The sequence below is a fragment of the Lissotriton vulgaris genome, unplaced genomic scaffold, assembly GCF_964263255.1.
Source record: "Lissotriton vulgaris unplaced genomic scaffold, aLisVul1.2 SCAFFOLD_1970, whole genome shotgun sequence".
NCBI classification, from domain to species: Eukaryota; Metazoa; Chordata; class Amphibia; order Caudata; family Salamandridae; genus Lissotriton; species Lissotriton vulgaris.
Genome location: NW_028251116.1, coordinates 149790 through 169246, shown reverse-complemented (window position 1 = coordinate 169246; position 19457 = coordinate 149790). Strand labels below are relative to the sequence as shown.

At 45.5% G+C, this 19457-nt stretch overlaps 1 protein-coding gene across 1 annotated transcript in view; it reads left to right on the top strand.

Annotated features, from left to right (window-relative positions):
* Nucleotides 1–3356: 3356 nt before the first annotated feature.
* The window catches only part of LOC147663022 (uncharacterized), a 76729-nt gene continuing 60628 nt past the window's right edge, over nt 3357–19457 (top strand). Inside the window, exon 1 of the mRNA XM_086950726.1 lies at nt 3357–3426. Within this exon, the coding sequence (XP_086806852.1) occupies nt 3357–3426 (70 nt within the window). The remainder of the gene's footprint in view (nt 3427–19457) is intronic.

Genomic DNA, 19457 nt, shown 5'->3' with positions numbered 1-19457 from the left:
GTTAATAGAAATGTCAATGTTGGTACTGCAATAAAGTGATTTGCTTCATAACATTTTCTTCCTTAGTGGAGCGGAGTGTAACAGTCTAGTTGAAGGATGTGTTGAATGTAGGAGTAATAGGATAAATATTGCAATATAAAGTTGATTTTCTTTCTTAGTAGGTAAAACAAACGTCGTATTTATTTTTTGGTCGGGCGGTAAGGTCATGATCGGTGAGCAGTAATTTCAAGGTCCCTAGAGGGGGGGCGCCACCCATTATGGATGGGAGCGCCCGGGGGGAGGCGGCCATTGGCCCCTCACACGGGGAGGCGGCACCCACTAAGTATGGGGTCGCCTAAGGGAAGGCGGTCATAGGCCCCTTCCAGGGGAGGAGGCGGCTAGATGCCCCTCCTATGAATTTCCCGGGGCCCGGATATCCGCGACGGTGGATGTGATAAGCAGTGTGGGGTGGGAGGGGGGTCCATGCTACCTTCTAGACACCTCACACGAGTCCTCGGACGACCATTAAGATGGCGTCGAGTTAAATAGGGGGCCCCCGCTAAGACAAGGGAAATTGGAGTTGGCACAGAGGTACAGTCCTCTGCGTGCCCGCCCTCACACCGTGAGGGGGGAGTTCTGGTAGGAGGGATCTGACACCGGTTGCGACCTTGCCGTTGGCCCGTAATGCTAGGATGTACAATTTTAATTTAGAAAGTATGCATTTGCAGGATGTTAGACTCGGCTAGGAAAACCTTTGTACTAGAGATTTGTTAAGGTTAGCCAATCAACGTGTCTTCATTATAATGTAATAAATGAAAATTGTACATGATATGAAACTGTTATTTTAATGTTTTAATTTTGTTTCATATTTTAATAAATACGGCCGGGAGGGTAACTCCCTCCCGCCTTCCAAATGTTCAGAACTGCGTCCGTCTTCCCATCCTTGGGGATTGTGTTGGGAGAGGGTGACAGGCATCCCGGCCATACAGACACTCATACTGATACTAAAAACATCTAATAACCCAGATACACACACATGTAGCTACTCACCAACCCATGCAGCCACTTATACACAAAGTGAAACACTGATACAAACATTTAAATATTTAAACAATACTCGCTAATATATGTATTCACTAAGATACACTTAATAAGCCAGTTAACCAATCCTTTTTTTTTAAATCCATTAAGACACTTATTTAAACATTTATTCTTCCATCGACCTTTACATATACATATATAAAACATATTTATTTTTAAGAAAGACACACATTCACTGGATGGTGTCATTAGTGATGTCATGAGTGATGTCACTGACCATGTCATGAGTGATGTAATATGTGACGTCATCAGCAGTGCATTGCAGGCGCGCAAGTTATAGTGAGTCCAACTAACTATAACGTGGGAATTTCAATGGTTTTATGTCAGTAAAATTTCTAGCTAACTATAACTGGTGTGAAACCTATGGTTTTTTCAGTGAATATGTATATATATATATCTTTTTGGATTAAATGTTTAACTATTTATACTATTATTGTAATGTACTTCCTGCTTTTATATTACATATGCTTGTATTGTCTTATATTCATAATATGTTAATAAACAATTTCAACACAAAAAAAGAAGCTCACATGGATTTAGTAATTTCACAATCTGAAAAAATATAAATGTGGCAATGAAAATAAATAATTTCTACCCGGGCTCTTATCTCCCGTATCTAAGTGTGTACAGTTGTGGAGTTTTGCACTTGAATTTTCTTGTTTTTTCTTTCGACCATGAAAATATTTTTTCATGTAGCGATAACTTCACGAAAAATGAAGATTTTGAAAATTGCACCTGTTCTAGGGGTATTTTCAGTGTGCATTTATGTTGCTAAACTGCACTTGGAGTAATTATGGATTGTGAGTGAGTGAATGTTAGAGTCAGTGATTGAACAAGTAAATATCTGGTTGGATTTGCATAGCAGAGACGGAACCAGACAACAGAAGCGAGATGTTCATGGTGTCATGCAAAGTTAAAAAGAGCGATGAATAGAGTGTACAGTTACTGCATCATGATGTAGTGTTCTTGGGTGGAATTGGCTGCCCGTGGGGGTTTGATTGCAGGGCCGGGTCCCGCTCTCACTAAGCAGTGCTTTTGGCCTCACACAATACATCACTCATAGCATGGGCTAAGACAATATTGATAGCATGACTGATTTTCCTACTACCCCCTACTATCATCTAGCCCCTCCCCACACGCTACTATGCACACCAGTCATCTGAAGGCATATCTGCTTAAGGGTACTAAATGGAAGATTTGCCGCTGACTCCCCCCGGCCACCTAATTTCACACAGAACTTGCAAATTCTATAATAGACTATACTTTAGTTTCCCTTTCCTTCTTTCAGCATGTAACTGGCTTCTGCCTAGGAGACCAAGGGGTCAGTGACCATCGGCCCAAAGAAGTCTTAATTGAAGCTCACTCACACAAATCTATACTTAACCCAGTCGGTAGGGATACCTGCCACACCATGAACCTAAAACAACCATTTACAATACAATGGTCTTGGCATTGTTAAAGTTAGAGCTATTGGCATTGCTCATGACAATATTTTTATTTATGTTTTGGGTTTTAAAACATAAATAAATGGCATTGTCATTTACAATGCCAATAGCTTAATCGTTCGCAAATGCTTGCCCTTTTGCATTTACACACACACACACAGAGCCACAAACACAAAGCCACCCACACACACACACATACCGAGCCACCCACACAGTCATTCACACAGAGCCACCCACACACACACAGATCCACCCACACATAGAGCCACCTACACAGAGCCACACTCACACACAGAGCCACCCTCACACATACAGAGCCACCCTCACACACACAGAGCCACCCACGCATAGAGCCACCTTCTAAAAAACCTATCTACACAGAGCCACACACACAGAGCCACACACACACACACACACACACAGACACACACTGTAAATAAATGTGAATGCAAAGCTACAAGCAGGATGACCAGTGCCCCACACTTGAGAAGGGTCCTTTGTCATAAATGAAACCCTGGTCCCTCATTAACACCCGCCCCCCCTCCCCATGTCTGTTAACAGTCCAGGGCTCTGGACGGATCTGTGAGCCGATATGAGTAATTTCAGACTGAAGCCCAAATCAGCCATAACTGTGGGGTTTTTGGCGTGCGCTGGTTTTTTGCCTGGAATGTTATCCACAATTTGTACCCTTGCCTGCCGAAATTGCACGCTGCCTTCCCCTCTACGAAGGGACGAGGCAAGGTGCTGCCTGCCTCTCTCCGGAGACGTGCTTTGGCAGATCTGCTTTGCATATATGTCATAACATTGACAGCATGAAAAACCCCCGTCAGAATGTCTGAGCCCCGGAGTGGTCGTCCACCTCACGAGACAGACAGCTCAGCCCAGGTTTTGGATGTTATGAGTGAGTGGAGACACGAGCACTGTGAGGAAGCCACAAACCACCCTCTCTGGGCACAGAGACAGGCACGCTAATTGTGTTCACTACTGGCATACACTCTGCTAGCACTGGCAGACCATCTAACGCACAGGGAATATAAAATATGCCAAAGATCACACAAGGGCAGACCAGGAGGAGCTAGGAGACACAATGTAACATTATTTATGTATGTGTGGACACTTTTTTTTATAAAGCTCTGGGTATCACAGTTCTGTCGCTTCAGGGCGCTAGGAGTTGGGGTATACTCGTGCGGTTTGATCAGCAGATGGTGTGAGTGTTATTATTCCTGGAGCTCAGTCATCGGGGCCGAGCAGTTGTCTAATATCGATGTGATATACAGTGGGCGTGTGTGGCCGTCTGCATGGGGCTGACGCCCAGTTCCAGACAGACTGCACGACCTGGGGACCCCCTATCACACACACACTGAAGGGCACAACTACCGCACAACCACTCTGGCCCATAGGCCACACCACCACTTAAGCGCATAGCAGATCCGGGTTCCACTCAGACACCTGCTGTTTATTTACACTGACTGGAGCACACGTATTCTTGTGACTGTTGTTGGTCTTTAGAACCAAGATACTCGGGTCTAATCCCGGCTTTACCGCTTTCCCAAAATCTTGTGATCTGTGGCAAAACAGTTTAACGCCCATTGCCTTGCATTCCTCATCTGCCAAAACTTGGAGCGCTTTGAAACAGATTATGTTTAACATATTTAGGCAATAATCGGGAACCGGGGCAGGGCCTAGACATGGTGTGAATCGGAGCAGGGCCTAGACTTGGGGTGACTCCATCTCAGCAGCCTTTGGGGCGGGTACCCCAGGGAGTATTCAAAGCCTCAGGTGATCACAACACTCACATCTGCCCACCCTCCGGCCGTGCAGTTAAAGGCCTCTGTCCTGATGGGTCTGCCTCTGAGGCCCAGACAGAGCCAAGTCCGGGGCCGCTTATCTTATCACTTGTCTGCCTCTGAAGCCAGAATAGTAGGCGTGGGCCTGGCAGTCCACAGTCCGCCACCTCTTGAGCCAGCACAGAGGCCGAGGCCTCATTTTCTACTCTAGGGCTACTATCTCAGAGGCTTAGATGGAGGAGTTACCCCGCTGGACTGGCACGGGCTATCTACCCAGGGCGCCTCCTCTGGAGGCCGGGCAGAGCCTGAGCTGAAGGCCGCCCGGCATCCCTCGGTGTCACTGCCCCAGAGTGCGGAGTAACCCTGCTGGACCTGCACGGGCCTCTATCTTCACAGCACCCCCCTCTGGAGCCCGGGCAGAGCCTGGGCTGAGGGCCGCCTGCTCTTCCTCAGTGCACCACCTCAGACAGGCCGGAAGAAGCCTTTGCAGTCCACATCCTCTGAAGCTCGGGCAGCCCTGAGCCCGGGCTTGCCTTCCCCCCTGTCACTGCCTCCAAGGTCCCTGGAGCAGGGAGCCCGGCCTTCGAGACCCTGCTCTGGTTCACCGGGCCCCAGAGGCCTTTCTGGGTGTTATACAGAACCGTGGGCTGTGACGTAGGGGGCAGAGGCCGCTCGAAGGGCATGCTGAAATGGGAGGGGTTGAGGCTTGTGTTTCTTAAACATTTGATCCTGCGCAAGTGACGCTCGCTCTCCTCTCTTTGGTGACGCTGCGTCAGAGCCCTTTGTCTATCTTTGCGAGTGATAAATGTCAGTCAGCCTTAGTTTATTGCCATCAAACCGAACCCCCCTACTTTTAGCCAGGGTTTCTGGTGGTATAATCCGCCCTCAGCCTCGTCAGTAATTTTATCACAAAAGGGTGGCCTGACGCGGCGCTATTACGTTACGGCTATTGTGGGCATGTCCGTCATGGTTAAAAAAAAACAAGTGCATGCCTGAAAGGAAACTCACCGCAATGGAAATGACAACTGTGAAAAGAGATACTGTGTTTTTAGTTCCCCCCTCTGCACTCTGTACCTGGGTCTGCTCACGCTGCCTGCACGCGCCAGTCGACCCTCTGATTGGTTAATAAGGAATACCAATCAGAGGGCCGACTTGCGCGTGCAGGCAGCGTGATGAGGGGCTGTTCTCTCTCGATGACGTCAGGGAGAGAAAGAAGACAAAAAAAAGAACACCCCTCCGTCTGAAAAAGACGGGGTTTAAATGGAGTGACGCCCCTCTCCTACAATGGCTGGCCAGCATTTATGAGGCCAGTCAATGGAGAAGAGGGGTGGGTTTAAGCCCCTTGTACTGTAAACATGAATTCTCGGCTACAGGAACACTGCTGCGCGGTGTAACGCTAGGCCGAGACCTAAAGAATCAAGTCATCCATAGCAGAGACCAGGGAGGTGCTCTTGGCAGCGAAACTACAGTTAACCGAGCTTAATTATCCCATTGGAAACACCTCAGGTATTCGTTTGCAAACTTTTATTCAACCGCAGTTAGATACTCTGCTCCCAACGATCCAACAGCCGCAGGGAAAGTCACATGCGCACAGCGGACCAATTTGATACTTCTCAAAAAATCTATAAACAAACCTTTGAGATCGTTGAGGCTTTGACCTGGGGACGAGAACTTAAACTACCAACTTCACAATAGAAAGGCCAAACTCAAAAAACTCAAGTGGGACATTACCAAGTCCAATGAAAACGTATTCTGGGCAAAACTTCACCATGACGCCAAAGGAATTAAGAGTGCACGCTTTTGGTCAACTTTAAATAAAATCTTACACCGGGTACACGGAGGCTTAACATCGCATATTACAGAAAATGCATGAATATCCATTTTAGATTCTCATTTTAAACAACAGATACCTGGTTCACAAGTATTTCCGAACAGCCAACCAGCTCCACTCACCCAAACTGCAATGATTACAGAGGAAGAGCCCAGCGAAATCGATGCTGTCATGATTTGGAAATACATTTCTAAAGGGAGCAAAGAATGAGCCCCAGGTCCGGACAGGATTCCACCAGCCCTTTTTAAACAAAACCCGGAATGCTGGCCAGAAACACTGGCCCCTCTCTTCTGTTCTGACGGGTGTTCCGGGCTCCTGCCCGCATCATGGATTGGCTCCATTAGTTCACCAATCTACAAGGCAGGCAACAGAACTTTTCCAAAAAATGATCGCCTGATTGCATTACTAGATGTAGAGGCTAAATATTTTGCAAGCAATCTACTTGTAGAGTTACAGGACTGGACAAAAGAGAACAACATAATCCCTCAGTACCAAACAGGGTTCTGCAGAGATACTAGCACAACAACTACCCTACAAGCAATGTCACTACTCATCGGCAAGGCAAAGCTATCTAAACAAGCTCTTCATTTTTGAGTTGTGGATTTTGAGGCGGCGTTCGATAATGTCAACTGAGCAATACAGTGGAGGAAATTGTCACTCTGGGTGACCCGCCCTTCTCCACTGACCCACCTGATACAACTACAATCCAATACTGTGCTCCAACTCCACCACAGAGTTAGCTACTGCACCCACAATCCTTTGATAAAGCAACTTTACCTTTACATGTTAAAAAAGCATATAACCAAATCACAAAAGTGATCTTTGAAAAATATCAGGCAACGAGAGAGGTGATGGTTTTTGGTTCCCCCCTAATCTAGGGGGAGGACCAAGAAGATACCTTGAACCCAAATAGCATATCATGCTGAACGATACGATGGTGGTCCCATCCTCCGAGGACCACAACAAGCAAAGTTATGGACAAAAATACAATGCCAACCAAAAGCCTTGCAAAGCATTATGGGGCGAGATTCTAGAGTGCAGTGAGTATTCTAGTGTTAGCTACCAGCTGAGCCGGGAGAGCCCCGCTTGAGGAATGTTTTGATTTTGGATACTATAATATATTTCACTTATAACTCAGTCACGCACCCACTGAATCATCCATACAGACACTCATACGCTCACTCATTCTTCGATCACACCTTGGCGTATATATAAATGTATATAAAACCTTCTTAAACTTTTTAGAAACACTCAGTCACTGGATGATGTCATCAGTGATGTAATTTGAGATGACATCAATGATGTCACTGACCATGTCATGAGTGATGTAATATATGACGTCATCAGTAGTGCATTTCGGGGGCACAAGTAATAGTTAGCTGAGCCAACTATAACGGATACATTTCTCTGGTATTGTACAAGTGAAATGTCAGCCTAATTATAATGTTCTTTTTTCAGTGACTTTCTAAGGTTTTTTAAATGCTGAATATATATATAGCTCGACCCTAAGATGTCACTGCTTGAATCTTCGACTTAATTGTCAAAAACATTTTTCTTTAAGTTTTTCAGGAGCTGGGATTCCTCCAGCTGAGGGAAACACATCAAAGCCATGGATTCCCCACGACTCTACTCTTTTCTTCTAACCGTGATCACAGGTCAGTGACCTCATATGACAGAAGTCACACATAAGTACACTATGAATACTCACCAGAGGGATTAAGTACCAGGCAATTAATCATGTTATATGGACAAGTGAGATAGACGTTCCGACCCTATGCATTATGGACCCTTGCAAAGCTCACCTTAATCAATCATGCTACACAGCTGTACTCTTGTGTGGCCACTTTAAATTGCATACTGCATTTATTTATTAAAAATATGTATTAATAAATAAAACACGTTTGATTGAATGTATGGAGATGAAAAATGGTCAGTGGTAAATACACTGCTTAAATTTACTAAAAGCCATGTGCTTATTTTAGAGAGGGTTGTGCCACGTTTACACCGTGCAGTCTGGTGGATGTTTGATGCAAACCTTTAAGTCAGATTTTTGAAACCACACAGTCACTTTGCGTGGCTCTGAGTGGCTTCAGAAATCTGGAGAAACGCAACACAGCGCACATCGCTGCTTTGGGTTACTGAGCCCTGGGCAGGCATTCCATGAGTGTTGCGTGGGTGTTCCCATGCAACACTCATATATGTTGATGCATCCTGGGATTTACAATAACTTGTGAACCTGGAAATGCACCAAAATCTTAGACCTTCCCTGGGGAGGCGTAAGAAGAAGAAATGCCTCTATCAGCCTTATTCATGAAGCCGAAATCGGCTCGCAAAGGGCCAGATTCTGAGAATCTGGCCCTTTGCAAGTGCGATTTTTGCATTTGGGATTCATCATCCCAAATGCAAAAATCGCTAATTGCGATCTAGCAATTTTGTGAGGAATTACATTTAAGGAATCTCTATTTGAGATTCCTTAAATGCAATTCATCATCCAATTTTCTTTTGCGAATTCGCAATTTCTGGCCGCAATTTACCACAAGGTCAGACCTCGTGGTAAATTGCAAAAACTCAGAAAAATGCTTTTAAATGCATTTTTCTGAGTTGCATGTTACACACACACATGTCCTTTGGACATGTGTGTGTACAACACCTGTGTAAAATTGCATTTGAGGGGTGCTACAGGGTGTCCTTTGGACACCCCTGGCACCCTTCAAATCGCTATCTTATTTGTGATTAGCAAATTGCTAATCGCAAATAAGGAATACTCCCCATTCATTCCTATGGGCCTTTTGGCCCATAGGAATGAATGGCGAGTTATTCCTTATTTTCGATTAGCAATTTGCTAATCGCAAATAAGGATTATGTAGGAATCGCATTTCTTTATGCAATTTCTACATGAATCCCGTTTTGCGAGTCCTTAATAGCGATTCGCTACGAATCGCTATTAGGGGCTCGCAAAACGGGAGAATGATGAATCAGGCTGCAAGTCTTCTCATTTCTCTCCTTCTATGTGTGCTGCATTCTGCACCTTTACACCCTTCTGCACCAATTGCATTCTGCAGCACGCATAGAAAGAGGAATCTGCCGCCAGGATTGTTTTTGTGCAGGAGGGTGTCCCTTCCAGCAGGAAAACAATCCTGCATGTAACAAAGACTGCCTTGTGCCATGGTGCCTGCAGTGGCGCTCGTATGCCAACAGGGTGTAGGCGAATGGATAGGAATGCAGCTCATTGGCTGAAGTAGGAAACATTCCTGCCGTGTCCCTGTCCCGCAGGGAACTACCAACTACCCTCCCCCTCCTCTTTTTAGAGTTTCGGGGTGATCTGTTCTCCTTCCCACTCTGATTGGGGATGAAAGAGTTCTTATATGAGATCCACTCTGCATGAAAGGGAGTTTTAGGCTGATATGACCCCCCCCCCCTTCTACATATATTGGATACTGGGTCCACTGCCAGCGACCACTAGAGCTGTTATAAAACAGATGAAATCATCCTTCATAGACCCTAAAATAAAAATGCCACCATTGGCAGGGAGACCTCACGTGATCCCCCATATCTGCAAACTGACACCAGGCACAGCCGCCGTTTGGGATATTCCAATCCCCCACCAGAGGTACCCCCTCCCCGGTACCTTCACTCATTGTCAGTCTCCTTAAGGAGACCAGCTGCCCTTCGAGGCCCGCCTCTCCCTCTAACAGGCCGGGGGCAGGAAGCTGCAGGATGAATCCTGTGAGGCTCTGGAGCTATCCTGTGGCCCCACAGAAGCCCACGAGGCTCCAATTTGGTCTTTCCAGCCTGATCCGCCCACAACCGGTTGTAGTCTTTCTGGTCTCCTTGGGGGCTCGTGAGGCTCTCCACTCGCCTCCGGCAGCTTGGGCTGACACGCAGGGCTCTCTTCGTCATCCTGGTAGTCTCTCCCACAAACAGGCTGTAACTCTGCCTGACTTCCGCGGGGCTCTCCTCGTTCACCGGAGAGCCCCGCCTACAACCAGGAAATCTTTGCCTGTCTTCCGGCGCGGCTGGAGACATCGATCCCAGCTCCGGACTCGGGTCAAAGGCGCGGAGCAGGCAGATGTATTCCTCCCAGACAGTCAATGCTGGGAGCAGGACATCTCTCTAGACCAGGCAGACTGACAGCCCTGCCAATCCGCATGAGCTCTCTTCACCCCCTTGCTTCCACTACCACCAAGGAAGAAGAGGAAGCACTTACTATCAGCCGTAAAAGTGCTCACCTTGCGCTATGGTTTTTCAAGACATGAGGGGCACCAGCAATGTGTCCTCCGGTAGGCCAGCACATCTGGGCTCTTCAGTAAGACAGCAGCTTCATGAGGTAGGGAGCCCCAGGTTGCGGTTCCTGGCAATCCAGCAGCCTGCCAGCCACACGTTTCAAGTCAGCACCAACAGCACCGCCTACATGGGGTCCAAGCCCCAATACTTATGCCAGCTATGTTCTTTGTTCTCCCCTGACACAGAGCTCTGTGCCAGTCAAAACCAGTCCTGGAGACACTCACACCTTTCTCTGAAGGTGCACGACAACCTCCTTTGTCAGTGTAGGCCCTGGCCCCAGACACAACACAGAGGGGCGGAGCCATCATTGTACAAGGCAGGCACAGACCTATTTAGGGTCAGGGGCTACTCCTCCCACCACTCCAAGGTAGTTGGTCCTATTCAGCCTAGTGCTGACTCACCCTGGTGCTGACTCACCTTGCCGCTCTGGAGCCACAGCACCTCCCCAGTCCCTTTCACTTAGAGCCAGACGTGCAATACACATCAGGCAGGCACAGAGACACATAGCACACACAAATGCCCACTTCTAAAAGTGGCATTTCTAAAATAGTGATCATAAATCTGCGCACACCATTGTGCAGCATTTATTACCACTATTTCAAACATACCAAACTTGACCACACTACTTTTCTCATTTCAAGAATTACCACTGAATCACATATCAGGAAATCCCCAATACATTCATATGAGAGAACAGCCTCACAGCAGTGAGAAACTAAATAGGTTGTTTGCCACTACAAGGACATACCACACAGTTAAGGTACATGTCCTACCTTTTACCTACAGCACACCCTGCCCATAGGGCTATCTAGGGCCTACCTTAGGGGTGACTGATGTGTAGTTAAAGGGGAGTCACAGACGTGGCAACCACTTTATATGCCACGTCATAGCTGCAGTAAACTGTGTGTACAGGCCCTGCAATGGCAGAGACCTGAGACAGGTTTGAAAGGCTACTTTGGTGGGTGGCGCAATCAGCACCTCAACCCCACCAGTAGAATTTAATTTACTGGCCCGGGTAAATGAGATACCACTTTACAAGGGACTGACAGGTAAATTAAAAAGGCCAAACAGGTGAAGACCAATCTTACCCTGTTTTATCATAGAGATCACATGCCCTTTACATTGGAAAGCAGTGATAAAGTGCCCAGAATCCTAAAACCACCAACACCAGGTCAGAAAAATACCAGGAGGAAGGCAAAAAGTTCAGGGATGACCCAGTAAAAAGGGCCAAGTTCAACACATTGAATCTAGATTCTCATTTTTAAAGTCTGCAGACTTTTGAGAAGTGAATTGCAAAGTGCTTTCTCTGCACTATGCTCGACATCCGGGCTCAAACATGCTCCTATTACTGAGTTCCCAATGGCATTCCTGCAAGGGAAGGCTAATTATCTATCTTTACCTTGGGACCGAGCTGTTTGCAGCATAAGCCAACTTCCTCCAAAAATAGTGCAAAAATCTCACAGTGATGGGAATAGGCTAAAAACACTAAAGGACACTGAGAGTGAGAGCATTCTAGGGCTCTTGCAACTCACTTGGGGGACGGGGACTGGTCCCCTCTTTTGCATGAATTCACGCCCCCCTAGGGCAACAGGTTGACGACCATTCAGTACGTTGAACCGCAGCCATTTTGCATATATGTGCCTCGTTATATGCTGTTCTATTGCCCATTTAAAGTGCTTGGTTCTTTACAAGGATGTGGTAGGCACTATATAGAAGTTCAAATAAAAAGATAAAGTTCAAAAGATTCCCAGTTTCCAATTCTCCATGCAACTTCATGTTAGCAGACACAAGCGATATAAACACTGTTCACAGTCTTGACACCAAAATCACAGGAAGAACTCATTTCCACAGCCTGTTCCTTCTTCTGTTCCCTTCAGACCCACCAGTTTTGGGAATTTTCAATGGGACAGAATTGAAGAGATGGGTCAGAGATTTCTGGACAGAGGCTATCCACAACACATAATAGAGAAAGCCAAACAATGAACACACTCACTGAATAGAGTTGACTTATTGAAAACAACAGCAAAACAGAGCAACACCAGAATGGTAGTGGTTTCAAAATGTTCAACTTTGAGCACAGATTTTAAAAGAATAATCATAAAACATTGGCCAATTTTGGGTATGGAACCAGACTTCAACTCTCTATTTACGCAACCACCGGTATTCGCCTATACCAGAAGTAACAACATGGGAGAAATATTGAAAAATGATACAACACAAAGATCAGCAGCTAAAGGAACCAGACCCTGCACCAACTGTTATAATTGAAACAACATCATAAGAGGCTGTACCATAACGCATCCAATGAAGGGTTACAACATAAAATTGACCGTATCGGGCGCGTGTGACAAATCCAATGTAATATATTTTCTTAAATGCCCCTCGTGGGATGGTCTACGTGGGAAAAACTGAAAGAAAAATTAAAATACGGATCAATGAACATAAGTCAAACATCAGAAGACAAAATGTAAAATCAGCCATGGCGATGCATTTCAGTGAACATAATCATAATATTTCACAAATGAAGTTTTGGATTTCAGAAGTTATTGAAAAGAAGGAAGGCAGAGACAATAATAAATATCACCTGTGCCGGGAGAGTTTCTGGATAAGCAAGTTGAACTCTGGGAAACCACACGGGTTGAATGATTGCATAGAACCTGTAACATAGAGTCAAAATGCTGCCAATGCGGCAATGATGTCTGTATCTAAGGTGTAGAAGGTGGTATTGACCGTACACCATAAACATGTGTCACATACATCAACACTTTTAGTGAACAGTTCCTGATATTATTATTATATTTCTTATATAGCGCCAGAATCGACCCCCAAAGGGGTATCTCCGCGCTTGCCTTGGGAACCCGTCCTGGTTTTTCCCTGTGAGATAGCCCGTACAGGGCATCCCCAAGGTGAAAGCCAGGCATCCCGCCGCGGGGGGGCCGTTGTGGAGATTAAGCAAGCTTAATGCCCAGAGTTGCAGAGTGTGAACCCATGATTAGGTCAGGCACCGAAGCGAGAATTATCGAGTCCGTGGACATTTGAGCTCAACACCCTGCCGCGTCGGTAATCGAACCCTGGTCCCGGGTCTGACCTCTGCTTCAGGGTCTGCCTGCTCTAACCAGTGAGCCACACTTCTCCACTGAACATATGAACACTAGGGGGCTCAAACGGGACAGTCACTCTTTCCGATTTTTTTGTTTTTTTCGTCACATTAGTTATTTTTATCGTCTGTTTTTGAATCGGTCTTTTGAACTGTTTTTAAACTTATTTGTATCTGGCAAACAAAGCAGTGTTTGAATCTCGCCACAGCGTCCGCTCGGCATACGCTTCGCCAGTCTGTCTTCCATATCGTTTGTCGGAGAGGAACACGTGATATCTCATGAAACCAATGTGCGTTTACTAACACGAATAAATACGGAAGTGCTGCTTGCTCATAACAGTCAGCACGAATTTGAACGCTGTAGACTCGAAGAACGGCGCCTGCGCCAACTTAAAGTACGTTTTTTTTTAACGGCTCCACAATGCACGATTGAACGTGCGATTGTGAACTTTTCCGCCTTCCCGTGTGTGTCTATTAACTCATTTGCTTTTTCCGTACTATCACAGACGTACCAAGAAGAGTATCATGAAGTACACTGTAAGTGTATAAATGTTTTTACATGCCACGGTTTGTTCACTATCCGGGCACTTTAGAATGAGGGGGTCTAAATACACAAATGTATGAACACAATGGGGCACCATAAAATCTATGGCTTTCACGTTAGGGGGTATAATACCAAGGCATTGTACATAGATGTGACACATGATTTAAAGATGTATCAAAAGCTTATGCTAGGATTTGATTTTTGTAGATATGCTCCCCGAAGAAGGGCTTTTAGCCCGAAATGCATAGGAGCAAATAAAGCATATGTGGAAATTACATGACTCTTGAACAAAAAGGAAGTGATGGAAATTTCTGATTAATGAAAAAACATAGAAGCAATTAAAATATTCATGTAAGGAAACAAGAGATTCTGTGGAGTCCTTTTCCATTGGAACCCAAGGTGTGCCCAAGGGGATGCAACCAAATTAGTTTGAAGCACATTTAACATTAATTCCAGACGTCAGAATGACAGAAGACGCCACCAGTGGAGCACCCAAAATACTGATTAAAAACAAACCAAAATCTGATATTAAACAAGATGCTGTGCACCGGCAATATAAAAAGTAAATATTAGTTGTGTAGGAGAGTACCCCATACGGACCTGCCTGATATCTGTGGCACCGTGTAACAGTGCCGAGTGAGTGAGTGATTGGAAGTGGCTGTGTAAGTGCGACCTGTTATGCAGTACATCGCTGAGTGGTGTTGCTTTGTCGCAAGGGATCTGCCTTGCTAATATTCATGAGGCAGGTTGCAATTTGCGACCCTTTGGAATGGCCTGCAAACTTTTTATTTTCAAATGCAGCCTGTTTTCTTTAAAGGTAAACTGGATGAGTATTAAAAAAAGTTTAAAATGTTCTTTTTATTTTTTAAGGGCAAGCAGTAGTCCCTGGGACCATTGCCAGCTTTTAAAAATATGTTCTTGCCCATTCACCAAGGGGAAGGGGTGCTCTTGGAACCCCCTTCCTGTTTGCGAGTGGCTTACCACCTACTTGAAGTAGGCAGTAAACTTTGAGTGTTTTGCGAACAAAACAATGGTAATACAACTCTGACATGCTATTAGAAAGGGACACCATTGGCACACCCCTTCCTAATAGCGACTCACATACAGTATTTTGCAAGTCACCAATGAGAAAAATAGCATTTGAACATACCTCCACCCTTTTTTGTGGTCACAAACGGGCCGAATTCCTGTTTACGTCTGCAAAAATGGTCTTAGATCTGGCCCAAAGAGTCAAGCCAGGAAGCATGTGCCCCCTACATATGGGCTTGATACTTGTTATAAATGAAGCACATATTTAGTCTAGTGAATACAAATTTTTTTGTACAGCAGAAATAGCGAACTTGCATATTTTAAGTTGCTCTCTAATGTGATAATAAGTAAAAAGTCAGCTCCATTAGACAAAATATTGGCCTAGGATCACACAATTTGAGATCAGTTTACGGGTCAAGTACATTAAAGTTTGAAGATTCTGCCTGGCTAGGGCACCGCCTCAGCAAACCAGTTCCGGTTCCATCAGTGGCACATCTACCAAGGTATGGCCCAGTTCTGTTTCTCATTGCACTGACACACTTTGGAATGCCTATCACAGATGCAAGCACTCTAGTGCCATGTCCCAATGGTGCCTGCATTGTGGGAAGAATAGCTGTTTTGTAATTAGGGGTCTCTCTGTGCAAAAAAACTAACCTTTGACCCTTTTCAATAATTTCATATGTGCAGCGGAATACAGCAAACGTGCAAAAAGGAAGTACCAAGCAGTGAAAATAGATTTTTCTCCTTATTATTTCAGCCACAGGTAGGAGTACCATTTTGGCACAAACTCATGTTAACAAGTCTTGATACATATGGGTTTGCATCACACTACATCAAAATGCCCGTGTTTTAGCCATGTGACTTCTACCTGATGCAAGGTAATGAAAGGCAGTATAATGTGATTGTTTCATTACATTTTATTACAAAAAAAGATTCAAATCTCATTTCAGTGCCTTTGTTGATCCCAAAAACGACTAAGGGGCCAATTACGATGTTGGTCGGAAACTTACCGCCTGACACCATCTCGGAATTAAGACTTACCTACTCGTGGTTCCGCCTGACCGATTACGATACGACCAAACACTGTTCAGTCAGATAACCATTGTTTCCTATGGGAACTCGTGGCCTGCCTGACAACTGGCCATAACACAGGCAACTTTGGGGAAATGGGAGGTGTAGGGTAAACAGTGCACCCCCTCGCAGACACCCCATGGTATTTGCCATACAGTGCATGGTTTTACAGTGGGTCCCTTAGGTGCCCACTCAGACACCAACAGAAGGCCGCAGGATGAAGGTGGCCCTGCTAGTGGCCCCAAATTTACTTTTCAACTGCTTTTTCGTGTCAAACAGGCTGACTCGGAAAAGCTGTTGAAAATCGATATTGTAATCCCGTGGTCGGAAACGATGCCCATAGGAGTCTACAATGCGGATCCGACCGACACGGATACTCCGAGAACCGTCCGGAACTGATTCAGAATAACTGCACAGTTTACCTTCTGACTGCGAACATTTTAATCAGTCAATCAGAATGTAAACCGACCGAGTCAGCCGGTAGGGTTCCAACGCGGAAGAGAAGAATCCGGCTGACTGTTGGAGCCTTTCGGACCAACATTCTGTCAGGACTTCATCAAAAAATTAGGTTCTCTCATTTACATTTTTAGTATATCTGGGCCTTATTTTTAACCACTTGGCTGCTAAGGCTTTTCCCCCCCGGTGCTGGACTATGAGTTTTCCCATTGTTTCACGACGAGCTCAGCTCGTCATCAGCACAGCTCCAGTGTGCCTCATGACGAGCTGAGCTCGTCATGAGCATGGAAGGGGTTAAAAGAGTTTGACACAATGAGCATTCTGAGCAAATCTATTGCACACCCAGTTTACTATAACCTGCTTGATTTTTTTAGTCTTCCACATGCAAAAATGTGACATAATGTGTGAACAGATAAAAAAGAGAAATTAAGCAGCATGCTTAAAAAAAAACATTCAGAGCTTACGCGGGACTTCAGCCACAGAATATATCTTTTGCATATGACAGATTTTTTTTGCATTTATTTATTTTAATTCAATATCTGTTTCCCAGGATCCCCTACTCATGTTGGAGATGGTCCCTATCCCTTCCTAACCATCCTACAACATTTATCAGGTGTACATTTCCAACCAAATCCAGTGTCGAAAAGCACATGCAAAATGCATACAGGGTAGAGATGCCCATGTCCCTCCCTACTTTGGTACAAATCAATGCCATTGATTACCCACAAATATCACCATTGGTGGATTATGTTAAATTCCACCATGATGTCACAATTTTTAGTTTAAGTGTGTTTCCAAGTTCAGTTGTAAGTTTTGTAAATCAGGGACCTGAATTTGCAATCAATGAATCGCAATACCATTGCCTTTGTTCTTTATTATTGACCTGAAATGGTTTTCAGAGCTCAGACCCTTGTGCTAAATGTCTCGCATTCAACACCCAAAGCCACTTTTGAAAGAATCTTCAAAAAATGGAACCAAATGACACTGACCTGGGAAAAAAATCTTCATATAACATTTAGGCCTCCTTCCAGGTTCTTGCGCTAGTACAACAAGGGAGCTCATCTGTCTTATATATCAATGTATGCAAGCATCCGATAAAAGGGCTTTTTGAATGCAATGCTCAGACATTAATAAAGCATCCTCGCTTAGATTTAATTTTGCCTGGCCAAAGGGGTGTTACTCTGAAACCTGTCCCAGGATGCTTGTTTCTTTTCCAGGGAGGACCTGGCCCGGCAGTTCAGCCTGCAACCGCACCCAACAGACCATACTCAGTTGGACCCCGTGAAGAACGAAGCCACTGTAGAATCCTAGAGGGTTATTTACACAACCACCTGCTACGCCTTCCGAAATGAAGAGTTGGTCAGACAGTAGAGAATGCAAACTTACTTTATTGAATATATGCTCCGCAGAGGAGACCCAGGTCAGGCCTTCACCCTAAGATGGTTGCCGAGCGGGACTAACTCCCTAAGGTGTGCTAATACATGATAAACCCTTCTGGGGGCGTCCGTCACGCCTCTTGTGGAAAAGTACTGACCTGAGCCGGGCATGAACAAAGGGGGTATAGAGAGATGAGCTAACACCTGCCAGACAGGTGCGTTATCAGTACCCGAGGCCAATGTGATGGGCCTCAACGTCTCCTAACGTTGGAGCAGAACTACACGTACATAAAGGAATGCATGACATCTATTCATTACCAAATCAGACTTCAACATTGGACAGCAGAGAAAGAATAATAACGTTATACTGTTTTACAGTTTTGCGGAAGCAGACAAAAAGCAAAATGGTGCCTAGTGTGGATACGGCCTGAACAGACTTCTAGTAGTCGTAAATTACAAGATGGAGGCACACATGCCAACAACGGTTACATGCTGGAAGGATAACTCAGTGGGTTTCATAGTGCTAATACAAATGGTGTCTATTCAGCCACATAATTCAAACCTACATAATATGTATAAATGCACAATAAGAAAGGGAATTTAAAACATGACACCCACTCATGACAGAAGTCACCTTAAAGAACATTATGAACATCCTCTCTGGAGCATCCTCAAAACCCTGCCTCCCCACATCTTCCACAGGTCCCCACGTCTATTGCACCCAAACTATGCCGGACGATCAACTGTTCACTAGAGACCGCCACACTCACCGACAACTGGAATCCCGCTAAATGAAACCCCCTCCTGCAGAAACCCTCTGCAAATCCGACAGACCGCAAGAACTTCAGGCCCATCTCACTGCTTCTATTCACAGCCAATGTCATCAAAAAGGCTTCAGCACCGAGCTAGCAAACTTCATTAGAGCCGACAAGGTCCTGGACATCTCCCAAATTGGATTTCGCAGCAACCACAGCCCAGATACCGCCCTACCCGCCTCTATCGATGACATCCACGTCCTCCTCTACCAGGGCCAAACGGCAGCCCTCATCTTCCTGAACCTCTCAGCTGCCTTTGACTCTGTCTCCCACTGCACACTAGCCACCAGAATCCACAATGCTGACATCTGAGGAAAGGCCCTTGACGGGACACACTCATTTCTCACAAGCAGAACTCACTGAATCAGACTCCTGACCTACCTCTCAGAACCAACAGAGACCAGATGTGGAGTATCCCATGAGCTCAACATCGTCTCCTAAGCCGATGACACCCAGCTCATCCTCTCCCTCACCATGGAGCCCACCATCACCAGGCACTACCTTCAAGAAGTGATAAAAGCAGTTGCCCCCTGGATGAAGAAGAGCTGCCTGAAACTCAACTCAGAGAAAACAGAAGTCCTCATCCTTGGCTCCACCCCCGCTGCATGGTATTATGCCTGGTGGCCCCTTGCCTTTGGAAAC